The sequence below is a fragment of the Falco peregrinus genome, chromosome 12, assembly GCF_023634155.1.
Source record: "Falco peregrinus isolate bFalPer1 chromosome 12, bFalPer1.pri, whole genome shotgun sequence".
NCBI lineage: Eukaryota > Metazoa > Chordata > Aves > Falconiformes > Falconidae > Falco > Falco peregrinus.
Window position 1 is genome coordinate 12,731,634 of NC_073732.1, and position 19,362 is coordinate 12,750,995.

General features: G+C 34.8%; 1 protein-coding gene across 6 annotated transcripts in view; it reads left to right on the plus strand.

Annotated features, from left to right (window-relative positions):
* The window catches only part of U2SURP (U2 snRNP associated SURP domain containing), a 46,161-nt gene that overhangs the window by 7,843 nt on the left and 18,956 nt on the right, over positions 1-19,362 (plus strand). For 2 of the 6 annotated variants that reach the window (XM_055816854.1, XM_055816850.1), the window contains exons 2-18: positions 127-174; positions 3,052-3,150; positions 4,258-4,372; positions 4,674-4,807; positions 5,940-5,981; positions 6,759-6,826; positions 8,748-8,842; positions 8,927-8,962; positions 9,070-9,152; positions 9,595-9,760; positions 10,673-10,884; positions 11,824-11,867; positions 14,930-15,034; positions 16,262-16,332; positions 16,421-16,580; positions 17,676-17,838; positions 18,322-18,401. In XM_055816854.1, the coding sequence (XP_055672829.1) occupies positions 127-174; positions 3,052-3,150; positions 4,258-4,372; positions 4,674-4,807; positions 5,940-5,981; positions 6,759-6,826; positions 8,748-8,842; positions 8,927-8,962; positions 9,070-9,152; positions 9,595-9,760; positions 10,673-10,884; positions 11,824-11,867; positions 14,930-15,034; positions 16,262-16,332; positions 16,421-16,580; positions 17,676-17,838; positions 18,322-18,401 (1,721 nt within the window). Of the gene's footprint in view, positions 1-126; positions 175-3,051; positions 3,151-4,257; positions 4,373-4,673; positions 4,808-5,939; positions 5,982-6,758; positions 6,827-8,747; positions 8,843-8,926; positions 8,963-9,069; positions 9,153-9,594; positions 9,761-10,672; positions 10,885-11,823; positions 11,868-14,929; positions 15,035-16,261; positions 16,333-16,420; positions 16,581-17,675; positions 17,839-18,321; positions 18,402-19,362 lie in introns of those variants that run through there. The other 4 variants (XM_055816851.1, XM_055816852.1, XM_055816853.1 and 1 more) reach the window with 4 other exon arrangements.

The window sequence follows — 19,362 nt, forward strand, 5'->3', positions numbered from 1 at the left end:
TTGTTCTTGTGTATTTGGACATTGAAGTTGAAATGAAAATTGCATTTGAAGAACTGACTGAAAAAACCAAAGGTTGTTTGTCTGTTTGTTTTTCTGTGCCTCACATCCACTTCATTCTCTCTTCAGGTCAGGGTGCCAGATGCAGTACACACCACTGGATCTGCTGATACACATGTAAGTCCAAAATATTTAAAAACAAAATAAAACCCAACCCCAAACAAAAAAATCCAACCAGTCCCACAAACTCAAAATAGGCCTGTTCTCTAAAGAAAACTACTTGCTGCAGGCAGACTCTGGTGCATTGGGTATCTAATCTGTAGGTGTTTGAAATGAACCATTGATTTTCATGTCTAAAAATATTCTTGAAACTTTCAAACAGCCACTAGTGTAGGAAGTTCTGCTGCATGATATTGCATTCATAACAGAACAGAACGAAGCTGTAAGGACTCTACGTGTTTATTCTTATACGGAGGAATAGTTCAACATACAAGGTGATTAATCATAGGAGCCACTGTGTATTATGGTATAGTACGTCTTTTTGTATACAGTTGGCTTCTCAAAAATAAGATAGTGTGGCCCTGATTTCATCTTATTTTTTCTTTCTAATAGAATATACTTAAAGCAAAAGGTAAGAATAAATACCTAGTCTTCCCCCTGCTGTGTGGAGGGCAAAGAGACCTTTGCCTGGTCATGTGGTTGGTGTGTTGCTTGAAGGCTTACCTATTTCTGAGCTAAAATGAAAACAGGCAGCAGGAGCCAAACCAAGTGTTAGTATCAGACAGTTCATTCTGTGGTTTGGATTTTCCTCAAGATTTCAAATTGATTTTGTATGTGAAAAAGTCAATTACCAGCTGTTAAATTGCTTATAAGATAACATTATTCAAGTTGTGACAGCAGAAACTTTTCATAAAGTAGGTGCTTTTGACTGATTTGCTTTACTTGCTACAATTTGAAAAATTACTGTTAAATCTGTTCTGAGTATTTTGTGTTGTTGATGGAACAGGGATTTCAGTACTTTGTGCCTTCTTGTAGTCAATGCAGTGTTATGTTTAATGGGAGTTTGCTTTCATACAGTGGTTTGATTACTCATCTAGAAGTGGTTTTCTCTTTGCTTCCATCATTTGCTTTACCCTTTTCACTGTGTTATTTTCCAGTTTTTTAAAGGAGGAAGGCCTTCAAGTTTTGTATAGTTCTGTTAGGAATTCTGTGAAGCTGCATATGGTTAATGTTACAATTGCCTACTAGAATGTAACTAGCAGCCATAAACTAGTTCAATTCTATTAACTTAATACTGCTCCAGCAACTTTGAAGGTGGCATTTTGTTTGTTTTTCTTCCTGAGACCCTTTCTAAACTGAAGAGATCTTAGTGCCAGAACTCTTGTAGCTGCAGGTATCCTGTAACATTACTGGGAGAGATCAATTTTTGATGACAGGATAAGCCTTGGGTAGGGGTGTGGTATTTGTTTTGTCTGCATTGCTGTGCCATAGCAATATGCCCCTGTTTTGCCAAGGGTTGTATAGGGTTTGTCATAGTGAAATGTAAGCTGTCTTTCAGACAAGAGGAAAATTGGATTTTATTAACTTTAAAAACACACAGATGCATTAAAAGCTCCTGATAAACCTGTCATAGCAGCTTTGCGTTGACAAACGTAGTGCCATGTAAACCAGATAACTCTGCAGACAACACTGCAGTAATTTGTAACATATAGGTTTCTTTTTTAATGAAGAAGTAGGGAACATTTTTCAAAGAAATATGAGCTCTTTTGGTCATATGCTTGGCACAGATCTAAGAGGTGTTTGTGATACTAAACAAGGATTATAAACTGAAGATATTTCAAACCATTGTTTTTCACAGTGCTTTTTCATATGTAAAGAATTCTGAATAGGAAGCTGATACTAGAAGTAAAACTTTACAAAGAAAATTATTTCAGAGGAAACTGATTTTGCAGTTGGCATCTGATTTATTTTTTTTTAATAATACAACAGTTCACCTTATTTCTCTTGATGTTTAATTAAATTGAACTGATTTTTCTGTAAAGAACTGTCATTGCAGAAGTGGTAGTTTTAAGCATCACTGTGTAAGGGCATCAAAAATATTTTGAAGGTAAAGGCTAATAGCTTATGTTTTGCTTTTCTGAGTATTTTTTTTCTTGTTCTTGTGCTGATTTTTTTAAGCTAGGAGTTTCCAGAGAAGTTTCTTATCTTTTCTCTCCTTTCCTTCACATTGCCCATGTCTTTTGAACATGGTCTTAATGCTGTTGTCTTTCCTCTCAATGCTTTACCATCTGTTAACTACCTAAGTAGAATCTTAAGAATTCTCCTTTCATACACTCCAGAAATAACTGTTTTGTGGAATTCTTCCTTCATCAGGGTTTCAAGAAGGGAGGAGTGGAGTTAAATTACCTGAAATAGAAAGAGGAGCTTTCTATTTTTTCTAAAATGTAGGAGCTAAATGTGAGATCTTTAGTTTTATTTAGCTGGTAGATGAAAACCTCAAGAATGCGTTTTCTTCTGTGTGCAAAAATATTACACTTAACCTTGAAGTACAGCTGAAATTTAGCATCCCTTTTGTTTGTCAGTTATACCTTGTGCAAGTGTTCTTTTGAGCAAAACAGTCAGAAAAGCTTCAAGAACTATTGGTTTTGTTGTTTGTGTTTTTTGGGGTCGTGTCCCATCTCCCCCCCCCCAGTAATTGCAGTGATCAAAAAGGAACTGTAGTGCAAAGCATGTATTTCCAAAGGTTTAGAAACTGTGTTGTGTAGTGATAAAATCTCCAAGCTCTTACAGGAAGTACCCTTCAGATTTCAGCTGTGTTTGAATGGTGTATTAAAAGCTTTCTCATTAAATGAAGGATGATTTGTTTTTAAAAAAAACCGTAGATTTGAATTTTTTGGTTGCATTAGATAATGGCAAGTTCAGAGAGAGCCTTATATTTTGTTTAGGTTAAGTGCTTCAAGTAGGAAGTTTTTCATCTAGACTAAGGTGAAGAGTAACATTGTTGTAATTGTTTTGTAAACAGTTTTAATGTTTGTTTTCTTACTCCTTTTGCAGCCTCTAATGGAAAGCAAACTTAAAGCATTCAGTATTGGCAAAATGAGTGCTGCCAAAAGGACTCTGAGCAAGAAGGAGCAAGAAGAATTAAAAAAGAAGGTAATGGTAGACAATGAAAACTTTACTTTGTATGTAGAGCTGAAGTAAGTTTGATTTTTAGATTAGACAGCTTTACCACGACAGTTCTTTATTTTGATAATTGTAGCTTTCCGAGGATGAAAGTGAACTGTATTTTACATGTTTAATTTGTTCGGGGCATTAAGAGAGAGGGAGAGAGGCTTGCTTCTTTCCTTCTATGTGAGAAATCAAGTTCTCTGGCTTCCTGAAATACTGAATTACAACAATCCATTGATTGTTGCATTGTTCAAATTGAGGACAGCTGTCACCTTAGGTTATTTTCTGTTCTTTGTTTGCTCTCTATCATTGGATTTCAGTTAATTAGAAAGAGTACCTGTCGTCCATGAAATGGTTTCAGTATGCATCCTTGTTATTCTGTAGAACATATTTTTGTCTGATGACTTCATTTGAATTTAATAAAAACATTAAAATTTGACACTGAATTTTAGGATCATGAGAAGTGGTCCAGGTTTTAGGAAATATGTAGCTTATGGTTGGTAAGGTGGAAGTTTTGGAAATTTTGGGCTTTGAACTCTACACGCACAACTCTTACTACATTTCAGTGGGCTATCTCCTGCTAGGTTGTTGCAAGTACTAGCCTAAGGAAACAGTACTGCTAAATTTAGCGTCTGGCTCAAATTTATTAAGTCATTGAATTAACTTCTTCATTGGGAAATACCTACAGGTGATCCTGTTGTTAATTTCCTTCAGTCACATGGGTTGATTGTAATGGGTAAGATGGAATACGTACTTTTCTCTGATAGTTAGGTCAGCCAAGCTCCAGTCTCATAATGCTGGTTTTTCATATGATCTTTTCTGTTTGCCATCTTCTGAATGTTAAATTGCCATATAAATGCTTGTAAATGAACAGTCATATTTAAGCATACGGGCCTTATTTTCTTCATTGTGTTGTGTTCTTCCCACATTTCTCAGTAATTTGAATTCTTATCTAAAATTGAATGCAGTTGATGCAGTTTGTAGCAGGAACTCTAGAAAATAAAAAGGAATGTCACATAGCTAATTTAAGAATAACTGTCTAGTGAAAGTTGTTCTGTGATGATAGTAAATAGATTAACATTTGCTGTGTAGGAGGATGAGAAGGCTGCTGCAGAAATTTATGAAGAATTCCTTGCTGCCTTTGAAGGAAGTGATGGTAATAAAGTGAAAACGTTTGTAAGAGGAGGAATCGTTAACGCATCTAAAGGTATATGAATCATTTTTTGGGGGTAGTGCATCATTTGGCTTTGAGTAAATATGAAGATCATGTGGCATGATTTGTCTTTTAAACTTCAGAGGAAAAAATGCTTTGTTTTTAAAATTCCTAATCTTTGTTCTTTTTCTTCATATTAAAACATGTTAAATGACAAGAAGTTTGTATTATCTTCTTTTTAAATGAAACAATGTACTGAATTGAATGAACGAGACTAAAGAACAGCATTCTTTCTAATAAAGTGTTGTGCAGCATTATTTAATACAATTTGTTTTTAATTTGCCTTTAATTTCAGAGGAGCATGAAACAGATGAAAAACGGGGTAAAATCTATAAGCCTTCATCGCGATTTTCAGATCAAAAAAATCAACCAAGCCAACCGTCTAATGAGAAGCCTCCATCCCTCTTAATGATAGAAACCAAAAAACCTGTAAGTTTCTTATTTGAATATTAATCCCACACTTAGGAAGCATTTAGAAGTGCTTAGAAAAAGGTCTGTGTGATCTTGCAGAGTAGTTTTATCAGCTTTTATCGCATAATAAAAAAAGGTGGAAATTTTCATTTGCTTAGTCCCATAGCAAATAACAAGAGGATGAAATGCAGAGGTCCAGTAGCCCTGTATGCGGTATGATGTACCTAGTACCGCACTTTGATTTGGCTGCTGTATGTTTTTACGGTGTTCATGCTAATTGAGGTGGACTTCTCATGAATACAGATTTAGTGACCACTGCAACATAATAGTATCTCCAGTCCCTAGAATTTGTGACGTTTTAGAAGCAATTCTTCTTGCTGCCATCTGGTTTTAGGTTTTTATAACTTAATAATAAAAAAATACCTTTGCATTGATCCAAATTCTTCTTGGTGAGGATTTTTTTTGTGATGGTATTTGAGAAGTCCCTTTAGCTCTGTGAGTTGAAACAAATAAGCTACAGAACTTGCACATTTTTGAAACTGAACACCTTGTTTTTATTTAATTTATTTTGACTTCTGCGTGGTTTGATACTCTTCTTTTTGTTTTTTTTGTTGTTAAAACTGAGATTTCATCATAAAAAGTAATGGAAATATTATGAACAAACTTAGTCTTCAAGTTAAGTGATAGTTACATATGATTACTGTTACTACTGTGTATGTGTAATGTGTAATTAATGTCTTGGGCATCATAAAAGGTCTTTCAATAGAGCTTACTACAATTTTTAAGCTAAGCGAAACATGATACTGCCTGTTAAGGTGGGAGATGAGATGTAATGTGATAATCATGGGTAATCCTAGCCTAGCCTCCCTTCAGCTTTAAACAAACCTCAGATTTAGACTAGTGGGATAGTATTGAATGGCAGTTCTGATTTTCATTGTATGTAAAGCTCTATAGTTACAGAAATTAATTGTAGCATTTTTTATTATGCTGAGTTCTGTTTTGTCATATGCAAGTGTTTATACTGTAAGAATATTACTGCTTTTCAAATTTGTCATAAATACTTATCAAGTAATGCAATCAGTTTACTCACTTGCCCTGTCCAATGGTGATTGAAGATAATGAGGTAAAAATGATTTTATTTATTTGGCAGACCCTCCCCAAAAACAAAAACAAACAAACAACTTTGCCTGGGGTGAGTAGGAAGTCCAGTTTTTCCAAAGCTGTAGTGTGTAACACAATAAATATTTTGTATGTCTGCCTATTGGAAACGTTTTCATTTAAATTTGGTTATATAAAAGCAATGTTGTTGAAGATAACAGTTCACATGAGTTAGTTAAGGTACATATATTACAGTAAAAAAAGTAGTATTACGATATCCATATTCTTTGTCATTCAAGAGTGTATTTTCTGAGGATCTTGAACTATTTAGAGTAACTGTTTCTTCAGACCTGTATTTATATGTGAAAGAGAGCAAGACAGGGAAATTCTTTTCACATAGAATGTTTGTCTGTGGATAAAATAATTGAATATATATATATGTAAAATAATTTACATATATATGTGCACACATGAATTTAGAGCATGACAGTTTGCTAGGGGTGTAGTCAGGTTCCAGGTTTCTAAGTGGAACAAACTGACAAAATACATCACAGATATTTTAAATGTGTATGTTGTTGAGAGAGTGTTTGATCACACATGCTACACTGTAATAATGAGACAAAGTTTAGTTTAAGCTATCTTTAATTTTGTATTTTCTAGCTTTGTGTTTGATAGCGCTCAGTCTTAATGTTTTCAAGTCTGTTTTCTTTTGGTTTCGTTTCGGGTTTTTTTTTCCCCCTCCTGTAGTTTACTTGGTTTGAACGCTACGGGTAAAAATGCATGGAAATTATCTTAAACTTTGTTATATACATATTTTTATTTTTGTTCATTTTATCTGCTGAAATGTTGGCTGATATATCTTTAATTTTAGCCTTTGAAGAAAGGGGAGAAGGAAAAGAAAAAGAGTAATTTGGAACTTTTTAAAGAAGAATTAAAGCAGTAAGTTTGCCTAGTTTTTACTGCAAATAAAGATGCGAGGTTTTTACTTTGTTGTTACAGGCAATATTTAGGATTATTCTTGCTAAGCTGTTTCCCAAAACAGGCTGTTATTTTGTTTTTTCCTGAAATGTTTGTGGAGTTGTATTAACTTAACAATGACAATGATGATTAAACAGAGTTTGAACTCATGCTGGTAGATGCTTGGTATAGGTGTCTGTGATTTGTTTGGATAATCAGTTCCCATCTAATTAGTTCTTTGATATTTCATGATAGTCCTGCCCTTTCTTATGCTGGTTGGTGATAGGAAATGTTTACCACTATCATTAAGAGTACTTCTGTTTTGAAATCAGGCATCGACAGGAGGCTATAAAATTACCAAAAAACAAACCAAAGAAGCCCAGTATGATGGCTGGCTTAAATATGTTTCTGTTGAAATGAATGGATTTCTTTGCGTTTCAGACATGTTTGATTGTGACCTTTGAAAGAGTTTGGTATTGCCTTCCAAAGCAGAAGAAAATCCAGAGCAATTAACCAAAAAAATTACATGTAAATGCATAAAGTGTTTCAGAGATCCCAGTTAAGTGAATGACTGGCTTCCAAAGCTACCAGAGATGGTTTTTGGATCAGTTAGGTGTGAATAGAAGCTTTGATGATTGAATCAACCAGCCATCTGAACCAGGATAAAAAATGGAAACCTAGGTTTGTTTCTTTGACAGCTGCTGTCAATATGATCCTTACAAGTGGAACTTGGGATGCAGTTCTGTTACAAATTTGCAAGTGTGAGCCTGTAAATGAGAACACTTGTTAACATGGTCTCATGCCTCATTAAAGTTAGTGAAGATACAGCAAGACAAGTAGGTACTGTCGTGAATGAGGGTGTTTAGGTTTTGGGTGTTGCCCTTTCTCTTGATGGGGATATAGCAAACGGATTGGTAGCAAATTGAAATGTGTGCCAGACTCTGGAGGAATAAGAAGCTTTTTCAGTGTCTTTAAAACTGTACCCAGAGGAGTCGTCGTATGAATTTGAGCTTGTATTAGTGCAGAACTAAAACTTTAATTACAAGTTTGGAGACGTACCTCAGCTTGCATAATTTTAAAACTAAGCCAAGTAATGCTTCAAAAAGATTCTGAATGTGTAATAAAACAGAAAGAGCAGCACATGTATTGAGTGTAACAGAGTACCATATATTTGTCCTGATGTTAAGAGATGGAAAACAAAATAATCTGTATGCATTAGAAAACAATAGGTACTGCATTATAAGTCCATAAATGGCTCCTGTGAGTAGTGTCTGAACTTCACTGCTCTCAGTTCATTAGTTGATGTAAATGAATTGACAGCCTTGTATTCCTGATACACTATATTTTTGTACCAGGGTTTAAGGGCAGACTACAAGGAACCAAATAGTTACTTGTGTGAGTACTATCCTCAGAGGTGTAAACTGAGACCAGATCCTGTATGTTCTAGAATAGTCATATGGGGGTGTCTGTCACCCTACAAGGTGACAAGCCTACGTGAATAAGGCTTAGAAAAGGTAGGAGGAGAAATAGACACTAAGGAGTTAGTTGCATCTTTAAAAGTCATTTGAATGGTCGATGGATCTCTGGCAATTGGACGTGGAATTTGGGTCACTTTTTCAGAGCACAGGTCTTATTTCTGGTCTTGTAAACTGCTTCTCAAACTAAATAAATTTTGTTTGAGATTAAAACAACCTGACAATATGAATGAGGAAGCATGCAGCTGGAATAATTCTGGAAGATATAGTCCAGTTGATTAAACAGAAATCAAACATACTGACAACTTGAAATTTTTGACAAGCCCATTGTTTAGTATTAAAAATTCTTATAATTATGAAGTTAATAGAAGATCTTAGAATGAAAATCTCAAAATGGTATTGTTACTTAAGTTAAACTTGCTTTGTAGAATACAAGAGGAACGTGATGAAAGACATAAAACAAAAGGTAGATTGAGTCGTTTTGAACCACCCCAGTCAGATTCAGATGGCCAGCGTCGTTCAAGTAAGTAGATGGTTTTTGTTGATGTGTGTCTGGGCTATGAAATTTGTAGACTAAATTACATGTATTTTTCTTCTCTTTATTCAGTGGATGCTCCTTCAAGAAGAAACAGATCATCTGGTGGTAATACAGTTTCTTTTCTCATTCAGTATAGTATTGTTACTTAAATGCATAGCAAGTGTTATGACTTCTTTTTTTTTCTTTTTCTTTTTTTTCCTCCATTATTGTAGTGCTGGATGATTACGCACCAGGGTCACATGATGTTGGAGATCCAAGCACAACGAATTTGTATCTTGGAAACATCAATCCTCAAGTAAGATTGTAGCCAAGGAGTGCTGTGTTGGCATGTTGGGGTCCGCACAATTTTTTTTTCTAGTGGCAGGTTTCCCCCCTTTTTGTTTTAAACCCGTATACAAGGTACAGTTGGTGACTGTAGAGGCAGTATTCATTTGAAAAATGCTCTGTATGTGGTGCTGCAAAAGTTAAGGTTTAGACTGTCAGTTACTAGATGTAAAACTGCTCAGTTAAAATTACTTTTCCCTGGATATCTTTGTGCAAGGTGGGTCATATCTCAAAAATCTGAGTGTGCTGAGTTTTAAATACAGTTTTTTTAATTACCCCCCAACCCTGCAAAAACAGTATCAATGAAATGTTGTTTTTAAAGAACCTCAGAAAAATCAAAATCTTGAAACTTGGACAATGATTGTCTTAGAAACGCAGTAGAAAGATGCAAATTTTTACCTTTTCTCCTGTAGATGAATGAAGAGATGTTATGTCAAGAATTTGGACGCTTTGGACCATTAGCTAGTGTTAAAATTATGTGGCCAAGAACTGATGAAGAAAGAGCAAGAGAAAGAAATTGTGGCTTTGTTGCCTTTATGAACAGGAGAGATGCTGAAAGAGCGTTGAAGAATTTAAATGGTAAACAGATTTCTTGGCTTGGAGTTGTAATCACCTTTGTAGGAATATTGAGAAGTAACTGTAAATATATCGTCAAGTTGTTTTATCAGACTAATGGTAGGTATGCTGTAACTCCAGTACTGGATACCACGCTGGTAGTGATTTTAGTTTACACTGACTGTTTACTGGCAGCTGAATGTTTCCAAATTATAGCATACAGAAGGGCTGGAATATTGATGGCTTTTGCTGTGGGTAAAAATGTAACATTTCTGGCTGTTTTGAACATGTCAGTGGGAGGTAATTTTGCATATGGATTATATCTTGTCTATCTTGTTTTTGGTGGGGGGGAGGGGGGGGAAGCAGCTAGTCCTTACAGTGCACAGAACCTGAAAATCAAAAATCAGCATCCTAGACAAAAAGAATAAAAAGACAAGGATTCCCTTGCATAGCTTACTGAAAATGATCCTTTACTAGAACCGTTAGTAAATAGGCTTACACTGTGTAAGGGTTCTAACTAGTTACTACATCTGGTTTTGAATAACATAATTTGAAATTTGTTACTGTGAACACAATGTTTTGAAGAATTGTAGTGCTGAAATAATACAATTAAAAATTACTGTCTTCGTTCTGATGTGCTGAATATCAAATTTAAAAAGTCATCATCGTCCCCCCAAATCAAGTAGTTGTGTACTATAGTCTCCTTAAATGTATGTTGGGTGGAGATTAATAAAATATTTAATGTAACAGGTTTTCATTTGCACATGATGTATGTGTCACATAGGTGTGATACACTAATCGACAATGTAAAAAGTAAACCATGGCAGGCAAAACCTAAATGCTGCACTTAACTTGCAGAAATCTTGAGCAAGGCAGAACCAATTTATGACATAATGGTATTTTTGTTTTGGTTTTATTTTACTTTCCGTTTTTCAGGCAAGATGATTATGTCGTTTGAAATGAAGCTAGGTTGGGGCAAAGCCGTACCTATACCACCACATCCAATATACATTCCACCTTCTATGATGGAGCATACCCTCCCGCCGCCTCCGTCTGGACTGCCTTTTAATGCCCAGCCTAGGGAGCGATTGAAGAATCCTAATGCTCCAATGTTACCACCACCAAAAAACAAGGAAGATTTCGAGAAGGTAACTTACAGTACCCTGGGCCATATCTCATTTTTAAATACTACATCTGTGACAGTATTTCAGTGGCTTCGTAGATTTGCATTGTTCACGCTGACTTTGGTGGCCCTTAGTGTGCACACTCACTGGCTCCCTGCTGTAGCCCAAGGGAACCTACTTAATTCCTGAAACTGTTTCATGTCCATGTTAGGGTACAGTATATTGGGGTTTCATTTATTTTAGTCCTCCTTTAAATCTGGCTATCATTTTCCCCCTCCAGGCTCCCTGGATTTTTTTCTCCTACGTCCCCCCATTTTGTTGGCTGCCAAATTGCAGTATCTAAATTGTTTTCTTTATTAAAAATACTACGTTTTAATTTGGGTAGTATTATTTTTGCAGTAGAGGAGTTGATGTATTTTGTGTAGAAGGTAATTAATCTGGACGTTGAGTAAGTATTTTATGCTACTTATGGAGTCAGTTTTCAAACTTTTTCTGGAATATTAGCTGATAAAGGGGTAAGTATCTTGTAATCACAAACCAACTTTATTTACATTTGTAAGAATTTGTTGATTCTTTGAATGACACTTAAATGTTAGGGCTGTTTTTTGTAAGACTTGGGAATAAAGTAATACCAATGTGATCCAAGTCAAATAGTTTAGAATCTTTTTCATAAACTTAAGAACTCCTTTCTTAATTATATTCAGTGTAGTTCCTTTGCGGTGCCTCAATGTGCATTCTGACAGGAATGTTCTGATACTTTGCAATTAGTGAACCTTTATGGTTCACTGACACAACCATTTGCGTTTTGTGTAATTGCTTAGTTATAACTTCACAGCAGTGATTGCCTGCAAAACTTGTGATAGATGTGTAGTATTTTCATTGCATATGTATATTTTTTGCTTGTTACTTGTTAACAATACTCACATATTCTATGTTTATTATCTGATGTGACTTCATATACAGACTCTGTCGCAAGCCATAGTCAAAGTGGTTATCCCAACAGAAAGGTACATGTTTTTCTTTATTATTACTGATCTAAATATAGACAATTTCCCCTTCGGAATTTTAAAGAAAAATGGTGATGTTGAGGAAAAGGTAATGGCTTGACTGAGCAATGGTTCTTTCATGACACTGGAGAGAAATGTGTGTGTGTTACAGTCTTATTATTCTCGTCTTAACTTTTTTTTAGTGAGGATTTATTTAAGTAATTATCTTTTGCATTTAATTTGAGCACTAGAAATAGTTGCAGGATAATTTTGTGAGTGAACAGTAGGGTGAAATAGCTTGTCTTAAGAGATGCTGTAGAAGTCCTGACACAAACCTTTGAGGGGGTTCTTTTTTCCTTTCCTTTATTTTGTGTGTTTTGTTTTGACTTATATAATTTGTGACCAGTTCAGTTAAAAATCAGTTTTTATTTCTGCTTTCTTTTTAAATGTGCAACAGTTAATAATTCTGGTCACTCAAAAAGGTAGTTCTCTGTTGCAAGGGTATTTTTCCATTTTGGTCCCCATCAGTGCTCCTACCTTCTTCACACTAGTGTAGGTATACTCTTGCTCAGTTAAGCTAGAACCTTTTCCCAAACATAGGAACACAACACTGTTTTAAAAGTAAATAAGCACAAAAGATTACCAAATTCTCTTTGACATTGGCCTTGGTGAGCAACACCAGCTGAACTGTCTGCGGCAGCGGGGGACCAGGAAAACATCATGGGATGGATTGGGAAAGTATACAGTTTTTGACCAGACATTGGTACGATCGGCTCCAATAAATGTGGTTTTATTATAACTGAAAAGCTTTTTTTGTTGGCCAACTTAAGCTAAATGACATTTTAAAATAATGCACTTAAGACTATCATCTTTTTTACTACACTGTTTTAATTGTCACAAAGTCCCTTTTTTCTTTTTTTTTTTTTGCGTGTGTGTGGGGGGAAAGAAAGATTTGTGAAGCTAGTTATAGTAGTATATTAACGTATCTGTCAATAGATGCTCAAATGCACTAGTATTTTTGTTGAAATTTTAGGACAGTACAATTTTTGTTGGGTAGAGACATGAATGTTCAAGGGTGACCTGGATGAGTCTTGATTTGAGAACCATATTGAGTAGTAGAACAAATACATGTAAAAACTGCACAGTGCTTACAGGGTATTTAGCTTTCAGAGAAAGGTGTGTTTCCATTTTATTTACTGTAGCATTTTGAAAGCTCATATGATAAGAAAAGCTCATGGTAATTGAATTATATTTGAAAACATCACATCATGCAGAAATTTTTCTCCTTTGTGTGGAAATACTCAATATTGGATTTAACATCTCTTACTATATATAGACAATCAAAGTTTTTCTGAGAAGTTAACTTTCAAGTAGTCATGTCTTACATACAAAATGCATGTGATACCCTCTTTCAGATATGGGATGTACTGAATCTTTTTTCATACATCTGAGGTCTTGCCAAAGCAGATGTTCTTGTTCAGGCATAATCTGCTTTTATGCAACTTCATTGTTCTCAATGAAGGAAAAATTAGATGAAAACTGGTGCCGTGGTTCTGCAGGAAGACAGAAATGATCGCACTGAACTTGCCTTAAAATAAATGCATATTGTAATAGCTCAGGGGCTTGAAAGCTAATTGTAAATCTTTTTCTTACTGATGTTTTCAAATACAGTTCATATAACAAGAACAGTCTTGCTATTTAGACTTCCAGAATGTTGCTTTAAATAAAATGGCTACAGGATTGTTGAGACCATGTTGTCTTTACAATATTTCTGGGATTATAAAAAGCAAACAGACAGGAAAATTGAGCTGGTAGTTGTTTGGTTTTTTTGTGTAGTATTTGAGGCAAATGTAGATTTAATGCTAGCTGGTATAAAACAGAACATTTGCTAAGTTTGCAGATAGCAGGGGCAGGTTTTTATTACTATGTTTTTAAGTTGAAATTTTTTTATCTAGTGCATTACATCATCTGTGGCAAAACTTTGAATACTCATGGTAGAAAACGATTACCTCGTTACTAAGAAGTAGTAGAAAATTCTGCCGTTTTTCAATGGAACAATTTTTGAATTTTAATAATTAAAACATTGCTAAAAGGAAGTCTAATGATACATGCAAAGAAACTATCCATTTGTTAAATCTAAGAAAATAAATCGAAAAATGTAAAAATCTGTGCTTTTTTTTTTTGTTTGCATCACATTCAAAGGACACATGCTGTGAAGCTTTTGATATATGTAGGTAATCTATATTTGAAAATTCAGGATCCTGTTTCCAAAAATTGCCAAAAGGTTGGAAACTGATGATCACTATTCTTTATAAAGTTTACATGACTGTCAGCTCTTAGCATGCTTACAGGTGGCTCTGCATTTTCAGATGAGTGCTGAGTCAAACGAATACAGATTTTTATTTTTTTTAATTGTCATTTGTTCACTTGAGTGTATGAGGGAGGAAACGTTGGATGGTATGACACGAAATGATGGACAGGTTTGTTCTATACCAGTAGTTGAGTCTTGACCAAAGACACATTATCTAAATTTAATAAAACCATTGCCCTGTTTGGCATCAAGAAGGCTATTTGCTTTTTCTTTCATACTTGAATAGTTTGAAAGCTGAATGCAGTTTGTATTGAATATTCAAAAATATGGGTGTTTAATTTTGAGTGTAATATTCAGCCACTAAGTCCTTCGTAGAACTTCAGCTAACATTGGTCTGAGTTCTAGGCAATTTAGATGAGAGCTTAGTTTTTAATAGTTAGTTGTACTTTGGTCTTCAGTTGCCTATTTTTATGCATAAGGACTTTTAAGCTTCTGCTAAGTGAGAGATGGTTGTAGGTTAAGCCGTGGAAATTCAGGAAAGAGGTCTCCTCTTAAATTCGTACTCCACCGTTTCTAGGCATGTTTATATTTTAGAATGCCCATGTCTATGATGCAAGGCTATAATATGTTCCATGTTACCTTATCTTCTATGCAGTTTTCTTAACAATACAGCAAAATAATCTCCTGCACAGTTGTAGTATCTTAGGTGGAGTGTAGTTTTATATAGTGTTAGGTCTGAATCAATTTTTCTTTAACTGTGTTGTTGTTGTAGGAATTTGCTCGCTTTGATACATCGCATGATAGAGTTTGTGGTACGGGAAGGGCCTATGTTTGAAGCCATGATCATGAACAGAGAAATCAACAATCCAATGTTCAGGTGCTTATTACGTTGCTTCAGTTTGAAACAGCACTAAATATTTTCACTGTTGCTAATATTTTTTGTTTCTGAAATACTAGTAAGAGTTAGTTTTACTGTTTCTATTTCTAGATGCAGACTTTTTTATAAATCGTACAAATGTTTATGCTGTCTTTTTATGAAGAATATACTTTTATTCCAGTTATTACTAATGTGCGCATATAAGTAAATACTACATACACACTATAAAATACATTTGTATGTACATAAAATATATATAATAAATACATTTTTCATTTAATGCCTACTTTTCTGAGGGATTCAAAGTCATCAGTGGAAGCAGTAGCATACGTTTTTTAAAAAAAAACAACAAAAAATTATCTTCAAAACAGACAGAGGAACTCAATTTAATTAAGTCCAGTCTTCTCAGAACCTAATTTTTAACTTTTAGCAAGAGCTGGGAGTCATTTTTCTTTGATGTCAATACAAATAGGATTAAACTTGAGCTGACATAGTGAAGTTGTCAGAATTTCTAGTTCTTGTCATTAATGGAAAAAAAAAAAAGGATCAATTTCCAAATTTCTTGTGAAATGCAGTCTCTGAAAAACTTTTTCAGGGAAATATGAAGTGATCTTTACAAAGAATTTTTATTTGCAGTAAGGTTGAAGTGCTTCATATATGGTTTTTATATGCAAATTGAGAAAATATGCAGGTCAAAATACCCTAGCCATAAAAACACGCTGCCATTTTGGTTGGTTTGGGTTTTTTTTCCCTGCCTTCCCTAATCTTGTCGGTGTTGAGACAGACAATTTACTGGTAGAACATTTCAAGTCATTTGGTATTCAATCTGAGCAACTCAACTGCCTAACTGAGTTCCTGCACCACTTGTGCTGAGGTTGCAGTTGCTCCTGTAGTTACTCTTTGCACTGATGATTTTTCTGCTGTACTGTGGGGCTGCACAGTCGTTCTTTCTGACCCTGTTCATTCTGCTTTCAACTTCTAAGAAATACTGTGCCTCTGTGGAATTCTGCACTCTGCTTTGCAGATTCCATATGTATGTGCATGGAGCAGTTGCACTTGTTCTGCACAGATGCACTGTGGGTGTACATGACTTCAGCTATCTTAAATTCACTGGTAGCTGAGGTGGGATTCTGAACAGGGTTTGGTTATTTTTTTTTTTGTTAGTTCCTTTGAATTTGCTTCAGTTAAGTAATTTGTAATAGGTTTTATGTCTACTTTTTGGTTTAGGTTTTTATTTGAAAACCAGACTCCAGCCCACGTATATTACAGATGGAAGCTTTACTCAATTCTTCAGGCAAGTAGAATCATAGTGACAATTCGTAACTTCAAGCATAATGAAATTAAAGAACACCAAAGTAAAAATACTTCTTTTTTTTTTGTAGGGAGATGCTCCAACCAAGTGGAGGACAGAAGATTTCCGTATGTTCAAAAACGGATCATTTTGGAGGCCACCACCTTTGAATCCATACTTGCATGGGATGTCAGAAGAGCAAGAAACAGAAGCGTTTGTGGAGGAACCGAACAAGAAGGGTGCACTTAAGGAAGAGTATGAACACCCATCACTTTATAGTGCTGTTTTAACTGCTAACCTGTTTGTGTTTTTCCTGTTTTGTTTTTGTAGGTATAATGCTCTATCCCTAAGATGTTGCCATGCTTATCGTAGTATTACTAGAAACTCTCTTAACCTAAGTGCTTTTCAGTTAGTCTCTTTTGATTATACTTGTTGCTGAATGCATCTTGGATGTGGTTAGATTTGTCATCATTGAACAATGAGTCCTTTCAATCCAGTTACTGTTAACCCTTTGTTTGGAGGGGATTGGGAAGATGAGAGTTCGTCTACATTTTTCTGTTCCTGTGTGTTGGTGGGACTATAAAGCACCTTTGTCAATATTGCTATGATCTCATGAACTAAACAGTTATTATAATCTTAAACTTATTGATGCTGTTCATGAGACATTAAAACAGAGCAGTTTTTAATAAGCAGGAAGAGACAGATCATCGGAGTGCTTTGCTGTGAGTTGTAAGCGTAGTGGAAACATATCCATGATTTTCTTAATTTTGCTATCCAGCTGTGTCCTTAGCATGTGGAATTTTTCGTGTTTTATTCTTTTCGTCATAGTTATGAAACTAATGATAGATAGTCACGGAGGTTTTAAGACATAATTTATTTCTTATGTCGTCTTTTTGAAAGGATCAAAAAGATACGATTTTCAGAGTGTTCTCTGTATGTGGAGGTCAGGGAAAACCTGAAATAATCGCTTTTAGTAGCTTTATGAATCTAATGCTTTCCACAGCAGAAATCACTTGCACACTCTACATGTATCCCTTTTGATTTAGACTTAAATTGAATTCATAATGAGAATTACTTTATTAGATACTGATGTGCTGCATTAGGTACTTCTCACTTGTTTTTCCTTGATTTCTGTATGTAGTCAAGACCTGAGTGGGAATTTTTTGCACTTTATTTATGTAATGTGGATGCATATGGTCATCAGTCACTGAAAAAATGTAAGCAACAGAATATAAAATATTAATAAATTGCTTTTGTCATAAAGATGGAAAAATAAGACATTGTTAAATGGAAATTCACCAAAGTACTGTTAATTTTATATTGAAAGTATTAATATTTCTGATATTTCAGACAGAGGGACAAATTAGAGGAAATTCTGCGTGGATTAACACCTCGGAAAAATGATATTGGTGATGCAATGGTTTTCTGTCTAAATAATGCAGAAGCTGCTGAAGAAATTGTAGACTGCATTACAGAATCATTGTCCATTCTGAAGACTCCTCTTCCGAAGAAGGTGTGGAGATTTTGTATTCTGGGGGAAGAGCTCACTTAACAGCATGTGCCTCTCATTTACAAGCATTATTTCATAAGTTTCAGATAGCACTGAGGTTTTGTATTAAAATGTGGGCTTGAATTTAAGTATGCTTTTTTCCTGTAGAATTTTGTTATATATTTTTATTCTTTTTCAACTTGCTTGTAAATGAAGCTCTGCCTTCTTGCAAAGTTGAAAACAGCAGAATAGTCTGTTCAAACAAGGAAATAAAAATTGGAATGCCATGATTTTTGTAATACTATATAGTGTCACATTGCAGTGGTAGTAACCTGTAGCATAACAGAGGGCTAATTGGCTCTTAGCATGTTTATTAACAATATGGCTACGTACACTTAGTTGTAATTCAATACTTCTAGGTACTTGTATTCTTTCTGGAAAAATGCATATGTTTTCTGGGTAATGAAAACTCTAGAGTTATCTTAATGTGAATGTGCTTTATTGTAGATTGCAAGATTATATCTAGTGTCAGATGTGTTATACAACTCTTCGGCTAAAGTTGCCAATGCTTCCTACTATAGAAAATTGTAAGTATAATATTTTAGTTGATGATGAATAAAAGAAAAAGAATATTCTGATTTCAGTTTTGTACATCACTGGTTAAATGTGGTTGTAGCGAAAGTCACACTTTTCTATGAGGTTGCTGTTACCACACTGGTGATACTTACATATCTTTGCCTGAAAATGTGTAAGATGCAGCATGTTGGTGCATAGTATTGCTTTGTAATGCAAAAAGTGTATATGCCCTATGCAAGGGAATGCTGGCATGGAACCTCACAGAGGTGAGAGTAACTTGTGCCTCTTTACAGAAAGACAGTTTGTAGATAATATTCAAGGTATGGTATAGCAAATAACCCATGTGAAATAGTTAATTTTTGAAATTTTCTTTTTTTTTTAGTTAAAAGCTGTTTTTTAATTCTCCATGAACTTTGGAGAACTTATAATGGGATTATTTTATTTCTAAGGTGTTGAGCAGAATTTAGGAAAAGTGTCTCAAGGGAGAGGACCTTTGTCCTTTTTAGATACTTGCTTGTGTCTGCTGCCTGGAGTCTTTCTGATATTGCAGTAGCTTGATGGGGAATATTCAGCGTGTTACAAAACTCTAGTGATTGCAAATCTTTGTTGTTGCAGTGTGTCTTTGCTGTGCTGGTTCATTTTTTGCACATTGAGAGAAATTCAAGGGTAGCTAGGCAGCTGTTACTTACTGTGCTTTCACTGAGCACCTGATTGAGTAAATCGGAACAGAAACGTAACTAAGATTTTTTTAAAATATACAAATTGAATTTTGAGACCATTCTTTCATTGTGTATAAGGTTGTAAAACTCCTTTTATCCTCCTCCAATCTTTCTAGGCTGTATAAAGAGACTGCAGCAGATGTGAAGATCTCCCTTCACAGTTCTGTTGTTGTCCAAGGTGATCTAATATATAGTAATCATATTTGCTTTATAGTTCAGTTCATGGCTACTATAGGGATCAGAACCTTGTGCT